Genomic DNA, 21,736 nt, shown 5'->3' on the forward strand with positions numbered 1-21,736 from the left:
ACAGCCAGACAGGCCGGATTCTGTCCGTGATGAAGTTTCACCCATTTCACTCTGGCAACATTGCATTCCTGCCTGGCTTGCTGTCGCATCTAGACCATGGCTGTCGCGTCACATTCTCCTTTGTGACAAATGCAACATGCGGTTCCTGCTGACAGCATTTCTGGGGCTGCGTCAGAAAAGCTTTCATTCGTCTACTTTGATGCATCTGATGTAGAGATGCACAAAATGTCTCAAAGATGATGCAACTACCATAAATGATCACTCGAGAATATCAGCCCTGAATACAACTTACCTTTGGTTTTCATGCATCATCGTGGCTCTTAGCATGTATAGTCATCCCGAGAAAGCGTTTATCAAGATCTTGCACGAGTAAGTGAGTGTGCTGTTGAAATAAAGCTTGTGCAGCTTTGTCAACTGCAGTTTACATGCTTTGTGCGCGTTGGCAGGTCTGCATCATACTTGCCTGCTGTGCAGTGGTGCACGCTTGCACTCAAAGCTGGGACAGGAACGATGTGTTCAGCCTTTCTCTACTCAGAATTGTGCACTGGACAGCCATCCCTTGTGTTCGAGTATATGGTTGAGCACACGATGGCCACGCAATACATTGGCATTCTTGCAACAGCTAAAAACATGCGCGCAATGAGGAAGCATGCAAAGAGAGACACCCATCAACTTGTGTATGTTGAGCGAGCGACGTGGCTGGGCGCCTAGCACAACTGAGAGATCAGCAGTTGTATACAGGTCTCCCACTTTTGCCATTTCCACATCACTACCGCTTACTGCACCTGCATGGTCTGCTTAGGTGCTATTTAAAGGCTGGTAATAAGAAAATTAGACAGTTACCAGCCCCATGGCTTTGTCAAGATCACATTGATAGTATATGCTAAGCATTTATAGGCAATTTGACCCAAGTGAAATTTCGTTGCAGTTGGCCTTTAAAGGTGCATTGAATTTATTCTTTGAATCTTTATCTGATCAGTTAAGTGATTTGTGCCTCTATTTCCACAAGACTATAAAAGTATCCAAGTTGGATTTAACAGAGGTTAATGCTTCTGTGGAATGCCCTTTTTTGTAGACGTGTGCAAATACTCGAATACAGACTACTTCTGTTAATTCGACCATCATGGGACCAACGAAATCGATTGTATCATCTGGTAGGTCGGATTAAACGATAAAAAAGCAACTCCAGAGTACACCACTGATTCAATTTGGCAGTATTTGCCCGAATCTAACATGCCCCCAAATCAAATGCATGCCCACTTTCTATGTATTCAAAGTAGAAAACTAACATAGAAATAGCATTAAAGCTCTTAAACAACATGGAAGTCTAATGTGAACCCGATTTTATAGTAGGGAAAATGGGCAAAGGTCTAATATGCGGTGCACAATGGTGGCTGGTTTCCTTAGGTCAGCTTCGCCGCAGGGACTTTTTGAAGTCAGCTTTGCTACAGTACATTACTCTTATGCAGTAAAGCATACAAATGTCGCTAATACTATTTCTGTTTTGTTTCCAATTGCACTGTGCAGGCAATTTTCTGCCAAATTTTCTTGAAAAAAGAAGACAAGAAAAGGAAGGCGTGTCATAATATTGGGGAAATAACGTAAGCAGACATTGGTGAGCTATGGCTGTTGCTTGAAAATCCCGCTAGTGCTGACAGGTGAAGTTTGAATTATCTGGTAAAGGCCAATTTTAGAAATTAAATAACAAAAATTGAGGTCCATAGAAATTAATGGGCAATGGCCAGAGCCTTTGGTCCTAATTGAATCAACCTAAGTCGAATTACGGAAGTCTACTGTATCATCAAATCGAGGGAATGCTTGAATCATTCAGTTTGCAAATCAAATGTCTACTATTTTATTTTTTAAATATTAATCGAAACACCCAGATCAATCAAAACAATAACGCGACATAACGCGACAAACAATAACGGCAACAAAAGCAGCGCTTATTTTGGAAAGCACGAAATCATCTGCAAAAATCAGGCTGATTAGTTGCCTCGAGGCACACAGACACGCATGTTCAGGCATGCATGTTTAGACACTAATGTTCACACACACACTTATTCTCACAGTTCAGAGTTGTCTTTCGGCATGTGAGTTTAAGCATACAAACTCGGTACACATGTCAGTGGGCCTGAACACCACTTCAATAACTGTCATTCTAACCCCTACAGGCCATCAGGCCTAATCAGTGCTGCTTCGTCGGACATCAGTGACTTAAGTTACAGTTTGGTGCCGAATTGACGCAGATCTATTTGCAGCGACCACATGATACAATGAAAGCTGACAAATTGCCTTGCCAACAGAAGCAAGTGTATGGGATGACAGCAGCCTTGTTCAAGGCAGCCATCTTTGCAATACATTGTACAGCGGCCTCTCATCCCTAACGCCCTTCATAGATGCACACCGGTATTTTTTGTACCTTCAAGCAGTCACTCACAAAACTATGTTTATATTTACATGGTGTGCGCTATGGTGTCATGCGACTAGTGTGCTGACTGCCCGGCTGCAGACATCTGTGCGTACAGCAGTTGGACAGTGAGAGGGGGTGCCTCACGCAGATTTGTCGTGGCCCTCTCGATTTTAAAATCGTTGACAGGTGGTAAATGACATTGAACTTGATTATGAAAAGGTCCCATCTCTTTATTGTGTTAGATACGGGACCGTTTCCTGAGCTTACTTCGAGTTCCCCAGACTACATCGAATCGCACCACAGCTAATTAAGGAGCGCAGAAGCATGGATACCACATTCCTGAGGCACGGCACGTGCAAACAAGTTGGCGGACCCCACTTCGTGTGCAGCCGGTGGAGCTATTCACTGCTTGGCTCTTCCCGAAAGTGAAGCGAGAGCCTGGCACTGTGGCGGGTAAAGTGGGTCCCGAAGCAAGACAGCTGTAATCCGCCGTGAAAACCTGCAGGCGTCGCCCCCATCCAGGTATTGTGACGGCGCCTTGCAAGTCAGCAAGGCAAGACCGCAGGGAGAAGAAAGCCCTGGGACAAACACACAAGCAGCGACTCTCTTCGCCGGGTGTGACTATCGCACGGGTGCCTACCATTGGCCGAAAATGGCGTCACCTGAGCGGGCTCTCCCATTGGCCGAATGTGACGTGCCTTCGAGACACCGAAGGGCTCAAAAGACGGAGACCGAGGGCATTCCTAGAGCATTCCTAGAGCATTCCTGGATTCATCTCTTTCGAACTTCTTGCGACGGGCCGCAGCGTCCGAGTTGCTGCCGGCCCGTAATGACTTTACTACTGTTAATTGACGCTCACTGTAAATAATGTAAATAAACCTCCCAAGTGTTTCATCCCGACATCCTCCTCAACTCCTACAATTGTCAGTGCTACTGTGGTTGACCCGATGTTGACATCTGTTTTGGGTTGACCCGAAACAGATGTCTTATGGATAGAAAGATGCTTTCCAGACCTTCATATAGAACTGAGCTGTAATGAACGCCGGCATACTACCGTATTTACTCGAATCTAACGCGGCCTTGATTGTAATGTGCACCTGTTTTTCGCAAATAAAAAAAGGAAAAAGAGAAACACTCAATTGTAACGTGCACCCACTTTTCGCGACTAAAAAAGGGAAAAAAAGAAACACTCAATTGTAACGCACACCCGTTTGCCGTGACCTAAAAGAAGAAAAGTCCTTTACAGTACCGCGCTCCTCATTTTTTCATGCAGAAGTACAACTTTCTCTCATTTGGAAAAAACAAAGATTTACTCCCAGTGCACTAAAGTTGCGATAAAAAAGTTGCAGTTTCTCCCAAAAGGCGAAGCATTGATTACGATAGCAGATACGATAGTAGTGTAGGGCGTAGGGGGTCCTCAAGCTGCATTCGGCAGCTTTTTCTCTTCCGTCCTTTCTCATTTCTGTACTTACCCGCCGTGGTTGCTCAGTGGCTATGGTGTTAGGCTGCTGAGCACGAGGTCGCGGGATCGAATCCCGGCCACGGCGGCCGCATTTAGGTGGGGGCGAAATGCGAAAACACCCGTGTACTTAGATTTAGGTGCACGTTAAAGAACCCCAGGTGGTCGAAATTTCCGGAGTCCTCCACTACGGCGTGCCTCATAATCAGAAAGTGGTTTTGGCACGTAAAACCCCATAATTCATTCATTTCTGTACTTTGTTTTGAGAGAAATAAATAAATCTATCTAATTAGTAGACAGGTATACGAAAAGTAAGGATAGTAGTTTTATCAGCCATATAAACTTTTAAACATTCACTTACTGGCTAAATTAACAAGTATGCATGGTGTCACATGCGCACAAGCAAACATGAACACATCTCGCTCAATGACCGTGGAAACTCTTATCAAAACACTGGAGTGAGGAAGTGCAGTAACAGGAGCGAGGGAATAAACTTTTGTGTGGCCTCTCACTTCAACGTGAACAAAGCGACGAGAACACACCGCAGTGCGCCTAGATGTGTAGACTCTTGTCTCCATCGTAGATCGCTTTCAATATAGGGGCCGCACGGCCACACTGTATGTAGCAGCCGCCGGTATCGAACGCTTCTGCTGTTTATGCCAGTCCTGCACACAAGTTTTGGAAACACCGAATGCCTGTGATGCGGCCCGATTTTCGTCGTCTCCGCATGCGTGATCGCTTTCATTTTAATTGCAGCATCGTGATGTACTTGACATGTCTTTGCAGTCGGCATTTCCATGCTGATAGAGCAAAGGCAGCGAATGGGAAGATGGACGATGCACTAACCTAAGCCAAAGGAAGCATTGCCTAAGCACCCGTACTGCAGCACATGGAGATAGCTACAGCAGCTAGGCTCGAAGTGCGTATGAGGCGGCCATCTTGAAATGCCGATGGCGATATGGTAACGCAGATTTAGGGTTGTACTCGATTCTAACGCGCACACAATTTTTGGACCCGTTTTATCGGGGGAAAAAGTGCGCATTAGATTCTAGTAAATACGGTAATTTGGTGGTGTTCCCTTAAGAGTAAGCCATGCTGTATATCTTGATCCCTAGGTACAGTAAAACCTTATTAATTCGATCCTCGTTGATATGGAAAATTGGATAATGCAGACTTATCCTTTGGTCCCAGCAGGCATATGCTTAATACAATGACAGTAATTAATTCGGATGTATTTGGCTGCACATAGGTTAACTTGGACAACTCTTGGAGTTTGGCGTGGGCAGAGTGCCGCAAATATACGATGCAAGACAGAAAAAAGGGTGTTAGCGTCCACCAAAACGAAGTGGCAGAGTCTGCATTGCCATAATCATCAGTGTAAATCGTACATGAATAACAGCAACGCCAGTATGCTTAGTGTCTATTTGTGCCTTTAAGGCATCTATTCTTGCATTTACCACCACGCATAGCACCGCATTGGCCGCGTGCCTTCATGACTGCATAGTAGCCATCCATGATTGCGCGGATTGAGGCCGCGGGTTTGTCTGCAGCAGTTGGGGCAAGCAGTAGTTGCATTTTGACTTTGCATATGTCAGTTGCATGCCTTCAGAACCACTAGGTCATCGTCCATTATTGCGTCAAGAGCGGCTGCGGGTTCGTCCGCAGCGGTTGTGGCAAACAGTAGTTGCGTTTTGACTTTGCATATGTCAGTTGCATGCCTTCAGAATCACTATTTCATAGTCCATTATTGCATTAAAATGGCCGCGGTTTCGTCCGCAGCAGTTGCGGCAAACAGTAGTTTCGTTCTGACTCAGTGCAAATCTGCTGAGAATGAAGAGTACTGGCTACATTGCGATGGATGGTGACCAGCTCACTGGTGAAAAAACAATTGGAATGCGCATGCAGTAGTATAAAGGGTGTCTCAGATGAAGACACATGTCGTAGCCATGCTGGGAAGGAAGTCGCGAGGCCTTCGCCACTGTAAATGCTAATCAGCTTGAGAGGACGAGAATTACAGCTTCTGCTCTGCTTTTATCCCAGATAAAAACAGAATTGGCACATTCATTCAGTAAATAAAGACGTGTTGACATAGTAAGCATTTGTTTGTTTTCTTGATGCCCTTGATAATTCAACATTTGGTTAATTTGGACATTCTTTCGGTCCCGTGAAATCCGAATTAACAAGGTTTTATTGTACCTAAGTTACTGATAGCTTGTAGCAGTTTTGTTATGCAATGCTAGTAGACTCGAGCATGTGCAGCGCTGCGTTTTTTTTTTTTATGGAGTCTATTCTAAAACTGTATCTTTTTTTTTTTATTTTTTGACAGTCGTATCAAGCATCGCAAGGAAGAAGACTCAACTCAGCTAGCAGCAACCATTGGAGTCACACAGCTAGCTGGTTCGGTGTCTCTGCTGTATGGCACGCTGCTGGAGATGGGGGTGCCATCTGGTTGGCGGGCTGGGAATCAGACACCTGCCTTGTTGTCTCCTGGACGATTAGCAATTGCAAGTGCAGCAATAGCCCTGCTTAACCAAGTTGCACGGCTTGACTTGGATATGTTCCAAGTAAGTTCTTGTGTTTGCACACAGTTATTGTGAAAATTTGTAGCAAAGCAGCAGTAGTGAGAAAAATAAAAGGTCACAGTTTTGGCCTGAAAGGCAAAGCATCTCGATAACAAAGTTGGTATTAGACAACCACACAGAGTAGGTTTTGTAGCCTTATCGGCGGTATAAATTGTGGTAAACATTCTCTAATTAAATAAGCGTGGTGCCATGTGTGTACAGGCACACATGAACAGATCTCGCTTGATTACCACAAGCACTAGCTGTCACAACGCTAGCGTGATGAAGAGCACTGACAGCGGGCAGTGAATGCTACATGCTGTGTTTCACTTCACCAGGTCATTGTAGATTAAGATTATGCAACCTCCAGCCCTACGTGTACAGGAGGACAGCATGTATGAAGCCACCTGCCATATCGGCTTGGCTTGCCTTTTCACTTTTTCACCTGCCACAGATTACCTTCAATATACCGTGTACGGGCTACATGTCCACTCAACCACATAGAGAGCTATTCGCTGTCGTGGCCAGGCTAGAGGAGGAGACATGACCTTTTCTCCCTTCGAGCATTCTTGATAACTTGACCTCTAAAGTCAGGTGTGTGGGAAGACGACATACATCAAACAACCATTCTTTTCAGCTCACCCTTTCACACTTTACCTTGTGTCCACTGCATGTGGTGTATGGTATGTAATCTTATTGCACTTGTATTTGATACTGTCCTGCTGTCGTGATGCTGGAGAATGAAATACTGTCAAAAGCATGAGTTAAAAAAATGCTTTATTGGGTGAACTTGTCCCCGGAAAAAAAGAAGAAAAAGCCAGCACTCGAAGCACAACAAAGCAGTGGGCATTATTGTCGATCGTCGAAATCTGATCCACGTATCAAGCCCGTCAGCTGTGTATACATGAGTTCTTCAACATTCTAGTGCAGGGCATCTACCAACCGAGAAAACCGGGAATTCTCAGAGATTTTGAATAGTCTCAGGGGAAACTCAGGGAATCTGTGCTTCTATCAGGGAAAATTAGCAGTAATTTTGTTGAAAGGGAACGAAAGTCGCGGTAGCGCTTACTTGAGTAACAGAGAGGAATCGTAACAGAGCCTCTTTGATGCCATGTTGTCTGCTGGAGGAATTGCCAGTGTACAGTCAGCGACCGACTTTCCAGCGGCTGACAATTCGGACCGCTTCGCTGCGCCATCGTGTCCCCAATGTATAATGTATACAGTCGATCACGGATATATCGATCCCGGATATATCGAACCCGGATATATCGAATTATTGCCTATATTGAACAGTTGAAAAATCCCCTTGGGAATCCCATGCAAAAGTATAACGCTATTGTTCGCGTATATAGAACTCCTGTGCACTGGCATATCGATGTATCGAACTCCATGCTGAGCTGCGCCCCGGCAAGTGCGCTTCTCCCACTATACCCCACCCCTGCAAGTGCGCTTCTTCCGTCGCATCCCAGCCCCGCAAGTTCGCTTGAACGAAAAAACCAGTCAAAAACACAAAGGACAAGAGGAGAGGTTCACACCACAATGACTGGACTATCTACTGAGGTGAACCTCTCCTCTTGTCCTTTGTGTTTTTGACTGGTTTTTTTCGTTCAAGTATGTACCAACTGGCCCTGATTTCAACCCTTCTGCTAAACCTCAGTTGATAGTCCAGTTGTTGTGGTGTGAACCTCTCCCCTTGTCCTTTGTGTTTTTGACTGGTTTTTTCGTTCAAGTATGTACCAACTGGCCCAGATTTCAACCCTTCTGCAAGTTCGCTTCTCCTCATGAAGATCTCGTGATGTTCTCGCGATTTCACGCGTGCTGCCCCGCACTCTGAGAAAGGGGCGTGTGGGTAAAAGGCACGGGACGAGGAACACTTGGAGTGTGATTGGGTGTGAAAGGGAAGCGGGAGGGAGAAACCACACTGACCGCAGACGTCCGTTTCCTGTGTTTTGGTTGGCTGACACCGCTGGCTCAGTGAGACGAACGAGGTCAGTGCAGCTTGGGCTTGTGGTAGTGCGGAGACTCGGAGCGGTGCATCTTTTGATTTGCTTTGTTCCTTTTATTCACGAGGCCAACGCGAAGGCTTGAGACTCGTGTGGTGCAGTGCGTTTTTCTTTCCGCTTTTGGCACGTGTTCCGGAGCCATGGCTGCAAAAAAACACAAGAATTTGGATTTTTCAACAAAGGCGGACATCATTCGACGGGTGGAGGCTGGCGAGAAAAAGTCGTCGGTCGCTGCAGCATTCGGAATGCCTCGCAACAACACCCTGTACGATCCTCAAGAACAAAGCCGATGTAAAGCTGAAGGCAGTGCATTCCAGTCGCCCTGGAGCGTGTCGTGTGCGCGTCCCAACATTTGACAAGGTCGATAAGGCATTGTACGCCTGGTTTTTGGAGACACGTGCCAAGAACATACCTCTTGACGGCCCAATGCTCATGGAGAAGTCCAAATGGTTTGCTGTGGCCTTCGGAGAAGGAAGCAGACAACGACTGGTGCAGAGGCTTTTAATCAACCTTCGATTAGGAATCGAACTCAAGGTGGACTTCCTCGGGGCCATTCAAATGCTGGCTGGTGCTTGGAACGACGTGAAGAAAAGCACAATTTTGAACTGCTTCCGCAAAGCAGGCTTTGTGGTAGCTGCAGATGATGGATGTCTTGACAGTGAAGACGATGACGTCAAATGCCTGGACAGCGAATTTCATGAGCTCTCGGCATTCCCAGGCGCCATCCCAGGCGGCGTTACAGCACGCGATTTCGTCAGCACTGACGATGGCGTGCAAGCTGTAGCGGATCGCGCTGATGTGGAGATTCTGGCTGACATCATGGGTGACGAGGACGCAGACTCGAGCAGCGGCGAAGGTTCCAACGAAGAGGACCAACCACCATGCACCGCAGCTGAACTTGCATCAGCTTTCAGCGTCATTCGCCGCTATTGTGGCACAATGAAAGGAGCTGGCCTATCTCATTTGGACACTGTCAACAAGCTTGAGGACAGCTTAATGAACTTGATGGTGCAGAAGAAAAAGAAAGCAAAGGTCACAGGTTTTTTTTCTTCCGAAATAAAGTGCTCTGGTCATCGCGCTGTGTTTTTGTTTTTTTACGTGCCGTGGAGGCACAGATCGGTAAGTTCCCGTTAGTCACGACATCGAGAAACTGCCTTGAGATGTGTGGAGCTTTTAGAGAAGCTTTTGACATGCATATTTCACATTTCAAATTATCGATATATCGAACGATTTCGTGATCCCCTTCGAGTTCGATATATCTGGATTCGACTGTAGTCAATGTATAAGAACGTCTGAAATTTCGGACGCGAGAACCCTTCACCGTCTGAGTTCGCGCACTTGTTGCCGTGACTGCCGGTCCGAAACAGCATTAATCAAAGCCACCACCATCGCCTCCATTTTGATTACCTTGCCGCCTCGAACCGGTGCTCTTGCACGCAGATCTGGTGGCAGCTGTAACCACCATTGTGGCAACGCTAGGCCTAGTTGCTTCGACATTCGCTGTTAAGCTTCTTGCCGTTCTGTGCCATGTTTTTCATTGGAAGAATTCGCCACTGTAAACAATGGCACTTACTCCGCCTTTGTGGTCCTTGCGATTTGTTTCGAAGGTCGGAAAGCACAGAGTGTTGCATAATGCCAGTTCCCGAAAGTCAGCTTCGCCACAGTACAGCAATGTTACGTGCTGAAGCATAACAAGCGTGGTAAGGGGGCAATTGTCATGGGACACAGTATGTATTCCTTAACTATGCATGCGTGCACTCGCCATATCCTGTCACAGTGCGAGCACCAATATGCCTAATTATTGTACTGGCAGGCCTTCCGAGCTTTTTCAAATGTGCCTGCGGCGATTTGAGCCCTTAAAGAGCCTCTCACCAGGTCTGGCCATTTGAGTCGTGCATACTATGCGTGCTAACAATCGTGTCTGCTCAGTATTACATCACTACATCCCCGCAGGGGTGTCTGCGTCAGCAGGCGTTTGGTGCGTTGCGACACCACGTACCCGAGCACACAAGGGTTGGACCCTCCTGCGTGTAGCCATGCGCGGCTTAGCCGTGTCTGGGGAAAAGGGGATCCTTGGGGTTGAGCCGATGCTGGGTGTTTGGACCTCTAAGGCCCCCCGGCAGAGGCAACACACCTCTTCAGCCTCGGGTTCACATAGACGGCACCTCCAGGCTGACCCACCTGGAGGAAATCGGCAGTTGCCTTTTCCTGTCCTCCTCTCCAATATTCGTCTCTCTCTCCCACTTTTCCCTCTTTCCTGTCTTCTCTTCACTTCTTTTACTTCCATATTTCTTGGCGGCAAGGGTTAACCTGGTGTAATTATCCAACCTTGGGTATTTTATCGTAGGTTATAGTGGCGATGCATGGCTGGCGTCTTCAGGCTTCCAATCTTGTAGCGTCCCCTAGTTGGGCTCCGTGGTGGGTGGCCACCATCGCCGCCGAATTTTCCAATTTTTTATGGCAGAAGCTTTTCCCCCATTACCTGATCGCTCCCTGAAGAGGGGGCGCACCGATGAACAATTCAACTTTTTTATGCAACTGAAAGTGTCCTTTCCTAAATACCACGTTGTCCACAGTCAGCATGAAACGAAGACAGTCCGAATGATATCACCATTTCTAGTTGCCAAATCTATCACTGAAGCAATAGGCCCAGGTTATAAAGTAACGAAGATGGGAAGTGGCGATCTTCTACTCGAAGTCCGCGACAAGCCACAGTATGACAAACTTTCAAAACTTGTAGCATTTGGGGACATTCCCGTTTCTGTAGGACCACACAGGTCGGTGAACACAGTGCGCGGTGTCATCTCGAAAGATGACCTTATCGACTTACCGAAAGTGAATTACTAGAAGGATGGCAAGAACAGAATGTCGTCAGGGAATTTGGAAATGTCAATTTGATAGACACCCTGTAGTGTAATCGCTGGTTCTCATGCTCATTCCAGATTGTGCACCACTACTTGCGTCGTGTATGCAGTCTGATCACAGACAAGATTTTTTTTTACTATAGAATCAGTGTCAACATACAAGAGTCTTGTGCTAAAAGAAAGTGCATCTTGCAATGGGAGATACCTTTGTACATTTGTTAGCTGCTGAAAACAGTCACCACAAAAACATAAACCATGCACACATGTCAATAAGGAAGGGTAAAACTATCCTGGACATCCATATAATTGCTGTTTGAATAAAAAAGAATTATTTGCATGTGTAACGTATAATACATGTAATCCACAGGCTCTCACTCGCCTTGCCGTCATTTGCCCTCGTCGTTTCTTTTGGACCACCAGTGTAGAACCCTAGAAAGTTCTGTTGTGCATACGTTAGGTTTGCGCACATAGATATGTTGGGCAAATATTGAATTTTTCAGAATATGGTGCCATCTGTTTGAGGCTGCGCAAGTAGGCCTGTGCAAATATTCAATAATTTCTAATATTCTATGAAACACTATGCTATTTGGGAGTTTCCTTCAATTTGTATTTCGGTACTCTAAGTTTTCAAAGTATTTCTAACGTTCAGATATAAATTTGAAGATGTGTGCTATCCAGTTTTGGTTCAGTGGGCAAGACGTATTTCCATAGACAGAGCTCAAAGCCAAGACACTTCAAAAATGCTGAATTCATTTGTCGCACAGTTACGCCCCTCTCTCAATTGAACCATTGTATATGCATAGTGCGTGCCAGTGGATGTGCCACTGGTGACGGCTTTGCTAAGTGCACTTGGAAAAGATGGCATTCGTCCACCATAGTTTTCTGCATGGTTGTTCGTGCTTCTCTGTTCGAATCATGTTTTAGGAACGAAATAAGCAACACCCAATTTCACATGTAAAGTGACTAAACCTTCAAGGCATGTCGAAGAACAATTGTTGCGGGGCAGTGTGCTCAAATACCTGCAAGGACTTGCCGGCGGCATGGTTCTATTTATTTCTGGTGAGGCTTCATGAGCGAAAGCAACAGTAGCAATGGATCGTCGTGTTCAGCACAAAATTGCTTGTTATCGTGCTTTATTTTGTCATCACAGTGTTTGTTGGACTCAATCATGTTTAAATGGGTAAGCAGCAAAGTTTATCACGACTTACTCATGTTTTGGTTTGATTTGTCTGCATTGGAGCATGTGAGCTAAAAGCATCTTGCTTAGTTTCTTGTTGCCGCTTGCCACCTCTACCCTTTGCCGCTTCTTTATAGTGTTGCTCTTGCTTGGATACAAGACTGTACCAGTGCATTGCTGCTGAAGCTTACAAGTACTGATTATGTCAGTTTTATGTGGCTCTTCAAATTGTTGCACCAGCTGTCATGCAGTTCATGTTTTTGGATCTATTTTATGCGTGGCTTCGTGGATGTTGAACTGTTGCTAGCTGGTTCATGCAGAGCTGTTGATTTTTTTAAGTACGAGGTTTTTGTCTTGCCTCGTTTGTAAGGGGCTTAAATCACACCACATTTTATTCGAATTAATACAGGCAAGTGCTTCTGTAGCAGATTTATTTGCTTTGTCCAAGGACATCTTCAATATCATGGTTGCCAGGCAAATGTGTTAGAAAAGAAGTAGCTCAGGTAAAGGGTTGCTGTTAGTTGCTGCATATGGTATTGCTGTCCAATTTTCACGGGAAAATTCATCTCCTGTCTGTGAAGTCATTACACCTTGCTGCTGTCTGAGCAGACTTACAATGCACAGTGCTTTTTTGCATGTGTATAATGTACTCAATTGAATTCTTTTGTATTGTCACGTGGTAGTGACGTTAAAGAACACAGTAGCAGTACTGTGAAAGACAAAACTAGCTTTTATTAGGCGAACCTGTGCCCACAAAACAGGCTACACTTAAAGCACAACGATAGCGGCGAACACAGTCGGCGATCGGCGAAAATCTGATCAGCGGGTCAAGCGTGTCGGCTTTTATAGAGCAGTCGTCGAATGTTCCAGACTAATCGTTCGGACCCGCGTGCCTTCCACAAAGTTCTACACCATTCGCGTCAGGTGATGAAATCAGATAACATAAGGTTCGGCGACAACAAACAGCGGATAGAAGCATCGATAACTTTCCAGAAACTTCGGATACACGCAGGCGCGTCCCGCGCTGTGCGATAACATTTGTTAGGCGGCAAAACGTGGTCGGCCGATAAAGATAAGTACACGTGTCAGTATTATATTTTGTGGCGTAGGCGTGCAATGCGTATGCTGCAAAGGACTAAACTTGGCCTTGCCGCCAGTCGCTATCTACCTTAACCGGTTCTGCTTCACCTATAAGTATATTGTGGGGCTTCTTTCTTCCGTAACATTAGAAAAAAAAAAATTGTTATAAATTGGTAAGACTAGCATTGTACGTTTCTAAGAAAATTTGATATTGCAAAAGCTGCAGCAGGAAGAGCAGTTCATCGACGTACGCAGCAACATTTTTTTGACAGTGGTGCAGTACTAACTGGCGCTTTTTTTCAGTCATGCATTTGGTGACTTCATTAACTAGTCTACGAATTCCCATTAACAAATTCGTAATCTTACTCTTCTTGGGGCAACTCTGACGGCACTTATTCGGCGATGTCGTGTATTCATCGGTAGAAAAATCGCCACAATATGTACTGCCATAGAGCTGTGTGTAGTTGTTTGAGATATAAGCCTGCACCAACAACCTGTGCCTATTATTGAAATACAGAAACAGGTTTACGGCATTTGTAGAATAAAAAATAAGCAATAGAGATATTGCCTTTTTGTCAACAAAAAGAAGCGGCTACTTAACACGAGCTCCACTTCATATAAACAGGATTCATCACACTGTCTGTAGGATGCACCTCGCACGATTATGGACCGAGTTGTCCCAAACTTCGACGGCATTGTATACATATCCGCTCTCACAGAGGCTCACGCCTTTCCTGCAGCTATCACCACTGAAGTAGTGGTCTGGCACCCAAACAAAGGGAAAAATGGCAGCTGTGAACTTCAGCCATCCTTGATTCAGTGTGTTTTCTGCTACTGCATCGTGAGTGTACTTCCAAGATTACACGCTAGGTGGCCATCAGTGGCCTCTTTACAGGTGGTGCACTATGCGCATAGCTGCGACCAAAGTATCGGACATAATCCAGCATCTGCAGTGTAAGTAAAATAGTGCCCATGAAGAAAGTTTGTGCCATTAAGAGCCCCATACTTGCTTTCGTTGGCAATTTGGCAACTCATGGATTCTTGGCTTTTTCAAGAGCTGTACAACTGCTCTGAATTGATCTGCATGGACTTAGCACACAATCCCAACTTAGGCCTCTATACTTCATGAAGCAGTGCTGGTTAGGCGTAACAGCCAAGGCAGTGCAACAGCAATAAAAATTCACTGCTGGCAAGAAACATTTGTGAGCAGTTTGCTGTAAGGCTGGTATGGTTGTACGAGCGGCTCGTCGGGGATCAGGCCTGAGATGGCACACATGGATTAAGTCAGAGAAAGGGGTGCAGAAGTGGTGTTTAAGTTTGCGGGTGAGTAGGCAACAACTACAGCAAGCGCGCCTACAAAATTTGTTTCTTCACTTACTAGATTGAACGAGTTAAGCTTACGTGTAGGCAGAAAGCACTAAGCAGAATTTGCACAACATAGCCTAGACTGCAGACAGACATCATGCAGTCAAGATTACATCTCAAATCTGCACTTCATGGCATCACAACAATGTGCAATGGGCAGATGCCCTTGCCACCTTGGTCATGGTGAAATTTTGAGTCAAATGAACTACAACTCTGAGCAAAAGTATGTAAATGAACACAGTAGAACTTCGTTCATACATTTAAATAAGATGCAGTAAAATATGTATTACTAATCGTGAAAATGTATGACCAGAAGTCGCTAAAAAAATTTACACTCAACTGTAGTTGACATCTACATAATGCGAAGTGACGCCGGTGTGAGTTGTGCTGATAGTGCCCGAGCGTCCCGATACATGCATTGTTTTGTTTACGGCATCGACAAGGTTATGTTTGCGCTGCCCAAATTCAGTGTGGGTCAGTAGCTCCTTTGAGCGGGGCATTTGGTGGGAAGCTTTCATATGCGCAAATTGTTTTAGCACCAGACGCCGATGGGCGTCCAGCTTGTAGGGCTCAAGTGACCCAAGATGCATGTTGTCATTTTCCTATTATGTGGGAAATGTAAACAAAATCGAGCTGCTGGGCGATACCGGAATATGATGCCTACAATGCCGCCAGAGTGATACACGATGCTCCCTTTGCTTCACCTGCAGCAGGAAACGGCGGCACGTTTGGGTTATCGCCAATTAAAAGCGTGCAGTACGCCTCCAAAGGCATTGAAACAGATAAGTGAAGATGTTAATCACAATAGGGTTGGTGGCGATACAGTCGAACCCACTTTTAACGATACCGGTTTTAACAATATATCGGTTATAACAATGAAAAGCTGCTGCACTGACAACTTTGTATGTTTTTTATGGGGAAATAACCTGCTTACTACAATGTCGTCATGACGCATTATCAGTTATAACGATGAAGTCTGGCTGCTGGGTGTCCGTGCTGAAAGGTAATGGAATGCAAAATCCTTGAGAAAAAAAAAAAAAGAAGAAAAAGTGAAATACGAGTCGCTGCATGATTGCCTGCCACCCCAACTGCTGCCGCGCGCTTCCCTCCATGAGAGGTGCATGCCAGCATCACGTGTATCTCTCCCGTCGCCTTTCCACCCCCTGAAACACGAATGGACTGCGCCAACTGCACTGACAATGCTGCCGGCACTGCTCCCAGATTGCTCACTGGGTTTATTGCTGGGCCCTCATTGTGCGCAATTATGCTGACAGATTAAGTTGCTCGTGCTTGTCTTTGTTCGCTGCATTGAAGTCGTTCCTGGTCATGTTGTTTCTCAGCCTCGCTTGACTTTCCACCGAAACGGAACATGGCTCATCCGCCCGGTGATCATCGGCGATGCATAATATTGCCGGTAAAAAAGAAGTGCACTGCTATAGATTTGGAAACAAAGTGCTAACTAATGAGGTAATTGTCGTAAACATGCTTGCATCGGATAGTGACAGTAACGGCCACTACTGCAGTGCTCACGCAGTAGGGCAGGCTGCCTCAACATTGTCCCTGTGGGAGGTCTTATAGATGATTCAGTCGCTCATGGGCTTGTTTTCGCGAGGGACCTTTCGCTTCACTACGTGGAGCACCTGGATGCTTTGGAGAAGGATGTTGGCAAGCTTTGCGTAAAGCAAGCAAGGCTGACGAACATGCGGTTTTCTAGTGCAAGCCAGAGGGAAGTACGTGGCAAGATGCTTGTGGCAATCTCACTCCAGCGTTTCTTCTGGATTTCTGAAGCTAAGATGCTGTCGTGGCAACCCTCCCATATTTTTTAAAAGGTGCCTTTTGGGGCCACCAAAGCGATGCCTCAGCAGAGCTCATATGCCATTTGCCGCCTGTGGCCGTTCTTTGCAGTTGTTATAGCAGTGCCATTCTCGAACGCCGACAGCCGCAGCTTGTTAACACATGATCAGAACGCACAGAAAGCAGACACAATCAGAAGCCAAATGGAGCAAAGTGGTGGGGAGGAGAACTGGCCTCCCTACCATTATAGTTTTCTCGGAACAGCTATGCCATCCCCCATTTCTTTTTTTTTCCATGCAACCTAATTATAACAACTATCGTTAATAACAATGGCATTTCCGTGGTACTTGAATATTGTTATAAGTGGGTTCGACTGTAGCCGTGAATGCGGTATATGATTACCCGGAAGGAGATTTGCTAGTACCGGAATAAGAAACTTGGTGTGCACTGTGTTTTCACATGAGATGGTCAAGTAGGTGTCACGATCCACCTGGGTTCGTGAACGAGGGAGGGCTCGAGGCAGTCTCCTATGGACGGACGCTCCGCAGCGTGGTGGTTGTGAACGATGGCTTACGCCAAGCAGCCGTGCTCGTCGGTGTTTATTGCGGTGCGGTGAACAATGTTGCCTGCCGAGCTTAGCAGGCCACCGAGCCTAGCGGCGAACAAACATTATGCCTGAGGGGCATGCTTGCTACACCCCCTTACCCCCAGTTTGTTTAACAGAAACAAACGTCTATGTTCAAAATACGAGGCTCTGCCTCTACCCTAGCTGGGTCTACGGTGCCTGCTATCCAGGCGAGTAACGGTCCGGTGGCATCCGCCATCGTGTACTCTGCCTGGGCTCCGGTGTTGATGGGTCAGGTGTGGCAGCGCCGGGTGCTGCCTGAGCCAGCCTCGCTCCATCCGGAGGGTCCGTAGTGGTCGGCCTCGTGGGTGGTGCTGGGCTCGACACTGGTCCAACGGGTGCCACACCACTGGCTACGGTTGCCACCTCCGAGGTGGGTGGTGCTCTGCTGGAAGTGACTGGTGCTGCCGCTAGTCCTCCTGCGGGCTGGAACTCGGAAGTGGCAGTCGAGGGTGCTGGCCAGGTCCCGAGACGAGGCCTGACATGGTCGGCGTGTCTGTGCCACATGGCCCCGTCTGGCATGCGGACGAGCAGCGATGAGGCGCTGGCAGGAGACACCACCTGTCCGGCACACCAGGATGGGCCAGGACGGAAGTTCCTGGCGAAAACTGGAGCTCCCGACTCTGGCAAAGGCCCGGGGCAGCATCCTTGGTCAGCAGCCAGCTTTTGCTTCAGCTGCTTCAAGAGCACCATGAATCGGAGGTCCAGATGCAAGACATCCAAGAGTGTCTTGACCATCCGACCCAACAGGGGCTCACAGGGGGCACGGCCAGTGACATCGTGAGGTGTGGTCTGGTACTGAAACAGTATCCGGGCAATCTGCGTCCGGAAATCCCCAGTCTGGCTCTTCTTGAGCTTGTCTTTGATGGTTTGCACCACCCGCTCGGCTGCACCATTTGAAGCAGGGTGGTACGGCGGAACCATCATCTGGCGGATTCCGTTTTTCGTCAGCCAGGCCAGGTACTCTGCGCTGGTGAAAGCAGGACCATTGTCGGACACGATGACATCCGGCAATCCCTGGGCGGCGAAAACCTGTCGTAGCGCTGCAATGGTCGTGCCTGCTGATGGAGTGGTGACAGGTAGAACCTCCACCCACTTTGAAAAGGCGTCCACAACCACCAGGAAGTAATGGCCTCTCTGGGGGGTCTCTCTGGGAACGGCCAGGGGGTGATTTCCACATGACGCGAGGCTCGCTGATGCTCGTGGCAGATTTAGCAGCTCTGCACCGCATGCAGGCTGGCTTCCAGGTACTCTGGCAGACGAATGCCCAGTGCATGAATCCAGTTTCGGCCCAGCAACGTCGGCGACGACCCCTTCGTTAAGTAAAGGGGAAGGGTTGCCTCCCTGTCGCCAAAACGAACGCTGACCTGTGCCTGGCCCTGGACCTGGGAGAGTTGCCCGGAGGAGCTGCACAGCATCACGCCCGAAGCCTCGACGGACACGCCGGGGAAAGTACACTTGAAGAGTTTCCCAGCCATTACTGACATGCTGACCCCTGTGTCCAGCTCCATGGAAATGGGGTGCCCGCAGATTTCGACGGTCAGCATGTATGGCGGCACAGGCGACGGTACAAAGCCTGTGTGCCACATGTCGAAAATCGGTGGGTCCTCGGCCACGACGTGGAGCCTGGCCGCTGAAGAACTTGAGCCTGCTGCCACACGCCTCCACCGCATGCGCTTGCGATGGCTACCCTGGCCGCAGGCTTGTCTGGTACCTGGGCTTGAATCAGGCTGCTGCTGTTTGCTGTTCGTCCTCCCCCTTCGGCATACACGTGCCAGGTGCCCAGTTTTCCCGCACGTAAAGCATTGTGCTCTAGAAAACTGGCACTGTGAGGGGGAGTGGGCACCACCACTGCGACCGCAGGTACTGCCTTTTGTCGCCAACTCGTTGACCGCCGCTTCTGCCGACGGTGAGCCAGTCGCATGGGAAATCTCGCCGGCGTCCTTGGCGGCAGCTTCCATTGCCAGCGCTGCCTTCACGGCTTCATCCAGCGAGGGGTCGGGAAGCTCCAGGAGTCGCGTCTGCATGGCGGGGTTGTTGAATCCGCAGATGAAACAGTCCCGGAGCAGCGAGTCCGGTTGGCCCCCGAAGGCGCAGGCACTTGCTAACCCTCGTAGCGCAGCAACGAACTGCCCGAGGGTCTCTCCTTCCCGGTGGCTCCGGTTGTTGAAGCGGAAACTCTCCATTAGTGTGGACAGTGCTGGGTTAAAATGCGAGCGCACTATGGCGAACAGCTCACCCGGCGTCTTAACGTGCGGCGTGGCTGGCTTGAGAAGGTCGAGCAGGAGGCTGAAGACGCGGGTCCCACAGCTGGCCAGGAAAATGTCCCGCTGTTTGGCCTCAGGTGTGTCGTTTCTTGCTCCTCGTAAATTTGCCAGACGGACCAATCTCCCTCGAATGGCTCGAGCCTTCCGTACAGCGGCATGGCGGCAGCAACGGGGGGCGGTGTTTCGCCGCTCGCAGCGGCGTGGGACGCTCTGTGGGTACTCGTCGCCATCCTCGTCGCCATCCTCGTCGCCAGTGTCACGATCCACCCGGGTTCGTGAACGAGGGAGGGCTCGAGGCAGCCTCCGATGGACGGACGCTCCGCAGCGTGGTGGTGCTGAACGATGACTGACCGCCGAGCAGCCGTGCTCGTTGGTGTTTATTGCGGTGCGGTGAACAATGTTGCCTGCCAAGCTTAGCAGGCCACCGAGCCTAGCGGCAAACAAACATTATGCCTGAGGGGGCATCACATGCTTGCTACAGTAGGCACTGCGAGGAAGTTGCTGCAGCGGGTGGTTACTGTTTTCGATAGCGCGCCTCATGCTTTTTCCTGTTTACATGGGTCTAGCAGCTAGAAAATAATATGATTGCAGCTTGGCGATCTATTGAACATTCGTGCCAAAATATTCTGTTTTCCAAAAAATTATAAACCAATAAAAAATAAGTCTTACTGTATTTGGTGATTTCCTTTGTTCTTGATTGCAAATGTTGGCACTGAAAAATCGCACTAATGGGATCGTATCAGCGAGGTTCTACTGTATCATATGCTGCTGGCACTGTAAAAAAAAAATGAACTCTCACTTCTTGGAAATATATGTAAATCGGTGTTTTTCCTCTGCGATGATTAGAAATTCACTAGTACAGATTATAAATTCGTATAGGAGTGCAGTTGGGGAAGCTTGACTCGATTTTGATGAATGTATTACTGTGAATATGCAGGTGCACATTTGAAGAGGCGTTAAGAACTATCAAGTTGCACCTCTTTAGTTCTTTTTGGGCAATGTGTGGGCATACCTGATGTTGTGACTGCCTAATTTGCGCAGGCGGTGCTGGGAGCAGAAGGCATGTCTCTGCAGCTGCGCCACATTGCCAGCTACCTCCTATGGTACTGTTCCCACTGGGAGGAGTGGGCCCTCCTCCACCAGGTGGTGCTACTCATTGGCCATTTTGCTGTGCTCTCTGTGGACAACCAGGTGTGCTTACTTGGGCAGTTCTCTGCTTGTTTTATTAAATTTTATTGCATTTATTTTATTGCACCTTTATGCTTATAATTGACCACTGTATACAACATGCAGCGTTAGTTAGCCTTTTGTGAATATTCAAAGCTCTCCAATTGTCGGTGTTGTTCAATATTTGCTTTGGCTCAAAATTCAGTATTTGAAGTTTTTGATGTAGAGTTAAACCTTGATATAGCGAACTTTAATATAATAAAATTCTCGATATAACGAAGTATTTTACAATTTACAACTTCTTGTCCAAGGAACAACATGTATTTAGAACCTCAGTATACAGAAATGTGTATACACGATTTCAATATAATAAAATTTCACTGTCGCCCTGAAGGGATACTGAGACTATAAATGGGAACTTGCTCAGACGCAGATGGTCAAATGGTTTAATTACAAGCGGCTGCTTGTGAACACACCTCTCAAATCATGCACCGTGCGACCAAGAGCGCCCATCAAAGCCAAGCAGCATTATGTTCGATATAAAGTCCAAGTGTAATAAGATGCGCAATGTACCGTATTTACTCGATTCTAACGTGCCCTCGATTGTAACACGCACCCGCTTTCCATGACCAAAAGAAGGAACAAAAAAAGCACTCTCGATCGTAATTCATTAAATTTGATCGTAAAATTTGAAATGCTGATGGCGATATGGTAGCACAGATTTAGGGTCATACTCGATTCTAACGCGAATGCAATCTTTGGACCAATTTTATTGGGAAAGAAAGTGCGCATTGGATTTGAGTAAATACGGTATGCATTAGGCACGAGTGGAAGCATGCCAGAGTGAGCCAAGAAGGTTGGCGACTCGATGAGCACTGTCTACCCCCGTGAACAAGGGAAAGGGGGGAGGAGAGTGAGCTGAAGGTAATGCAATCAAGTGCACATGGGTTGGGGGGTGGGA

General features: G+C 47.4%; 1 protein-coding gene across 6 annotated transcripts in view; it reads left to right on the plus strand.

Moving 5' to 3' along the window:
• Positions 1 to 21,736, plus strand: part of ssp3 (short spindle 3) — a 259,626-nt gene that overhangs the window by 112,812 nt on the left and 125,078 nt on the right. For all 6 annotated transcript variants that reach the window (XM_055076977.2, XM_055076978.1, XM_055076979.1 and 3 more), the window contains 2 exons: positions 6,199 to 6,436; positions 20,650 to 20,799. In XM_055076977.2, the coding sequence (XP_054932952.1) occupies positions 6,199 to 6,436; positions 20,650 to 20,799 (388 nt within the window). The remainder of the gene's footprint in view (positions 1 to 6,198; positions 6,437 to 20,649; positions 20,800 to 21,736) is intronic.

This window comes from Dermacentor andersoni, chromosome 2, assembly GCF_023375885.2.
Source record: "Dermacentor andersoni chromosome 2, qqDerAnde1_hic_scaffold, whole genome shotgun sequence".
Lineage (NCBI taxonomy): Eukaryota > Metazoa > Arthropoda > Arachnida > Ixodida > Ixodidae > Dermacentor > Dermacentor andersoni.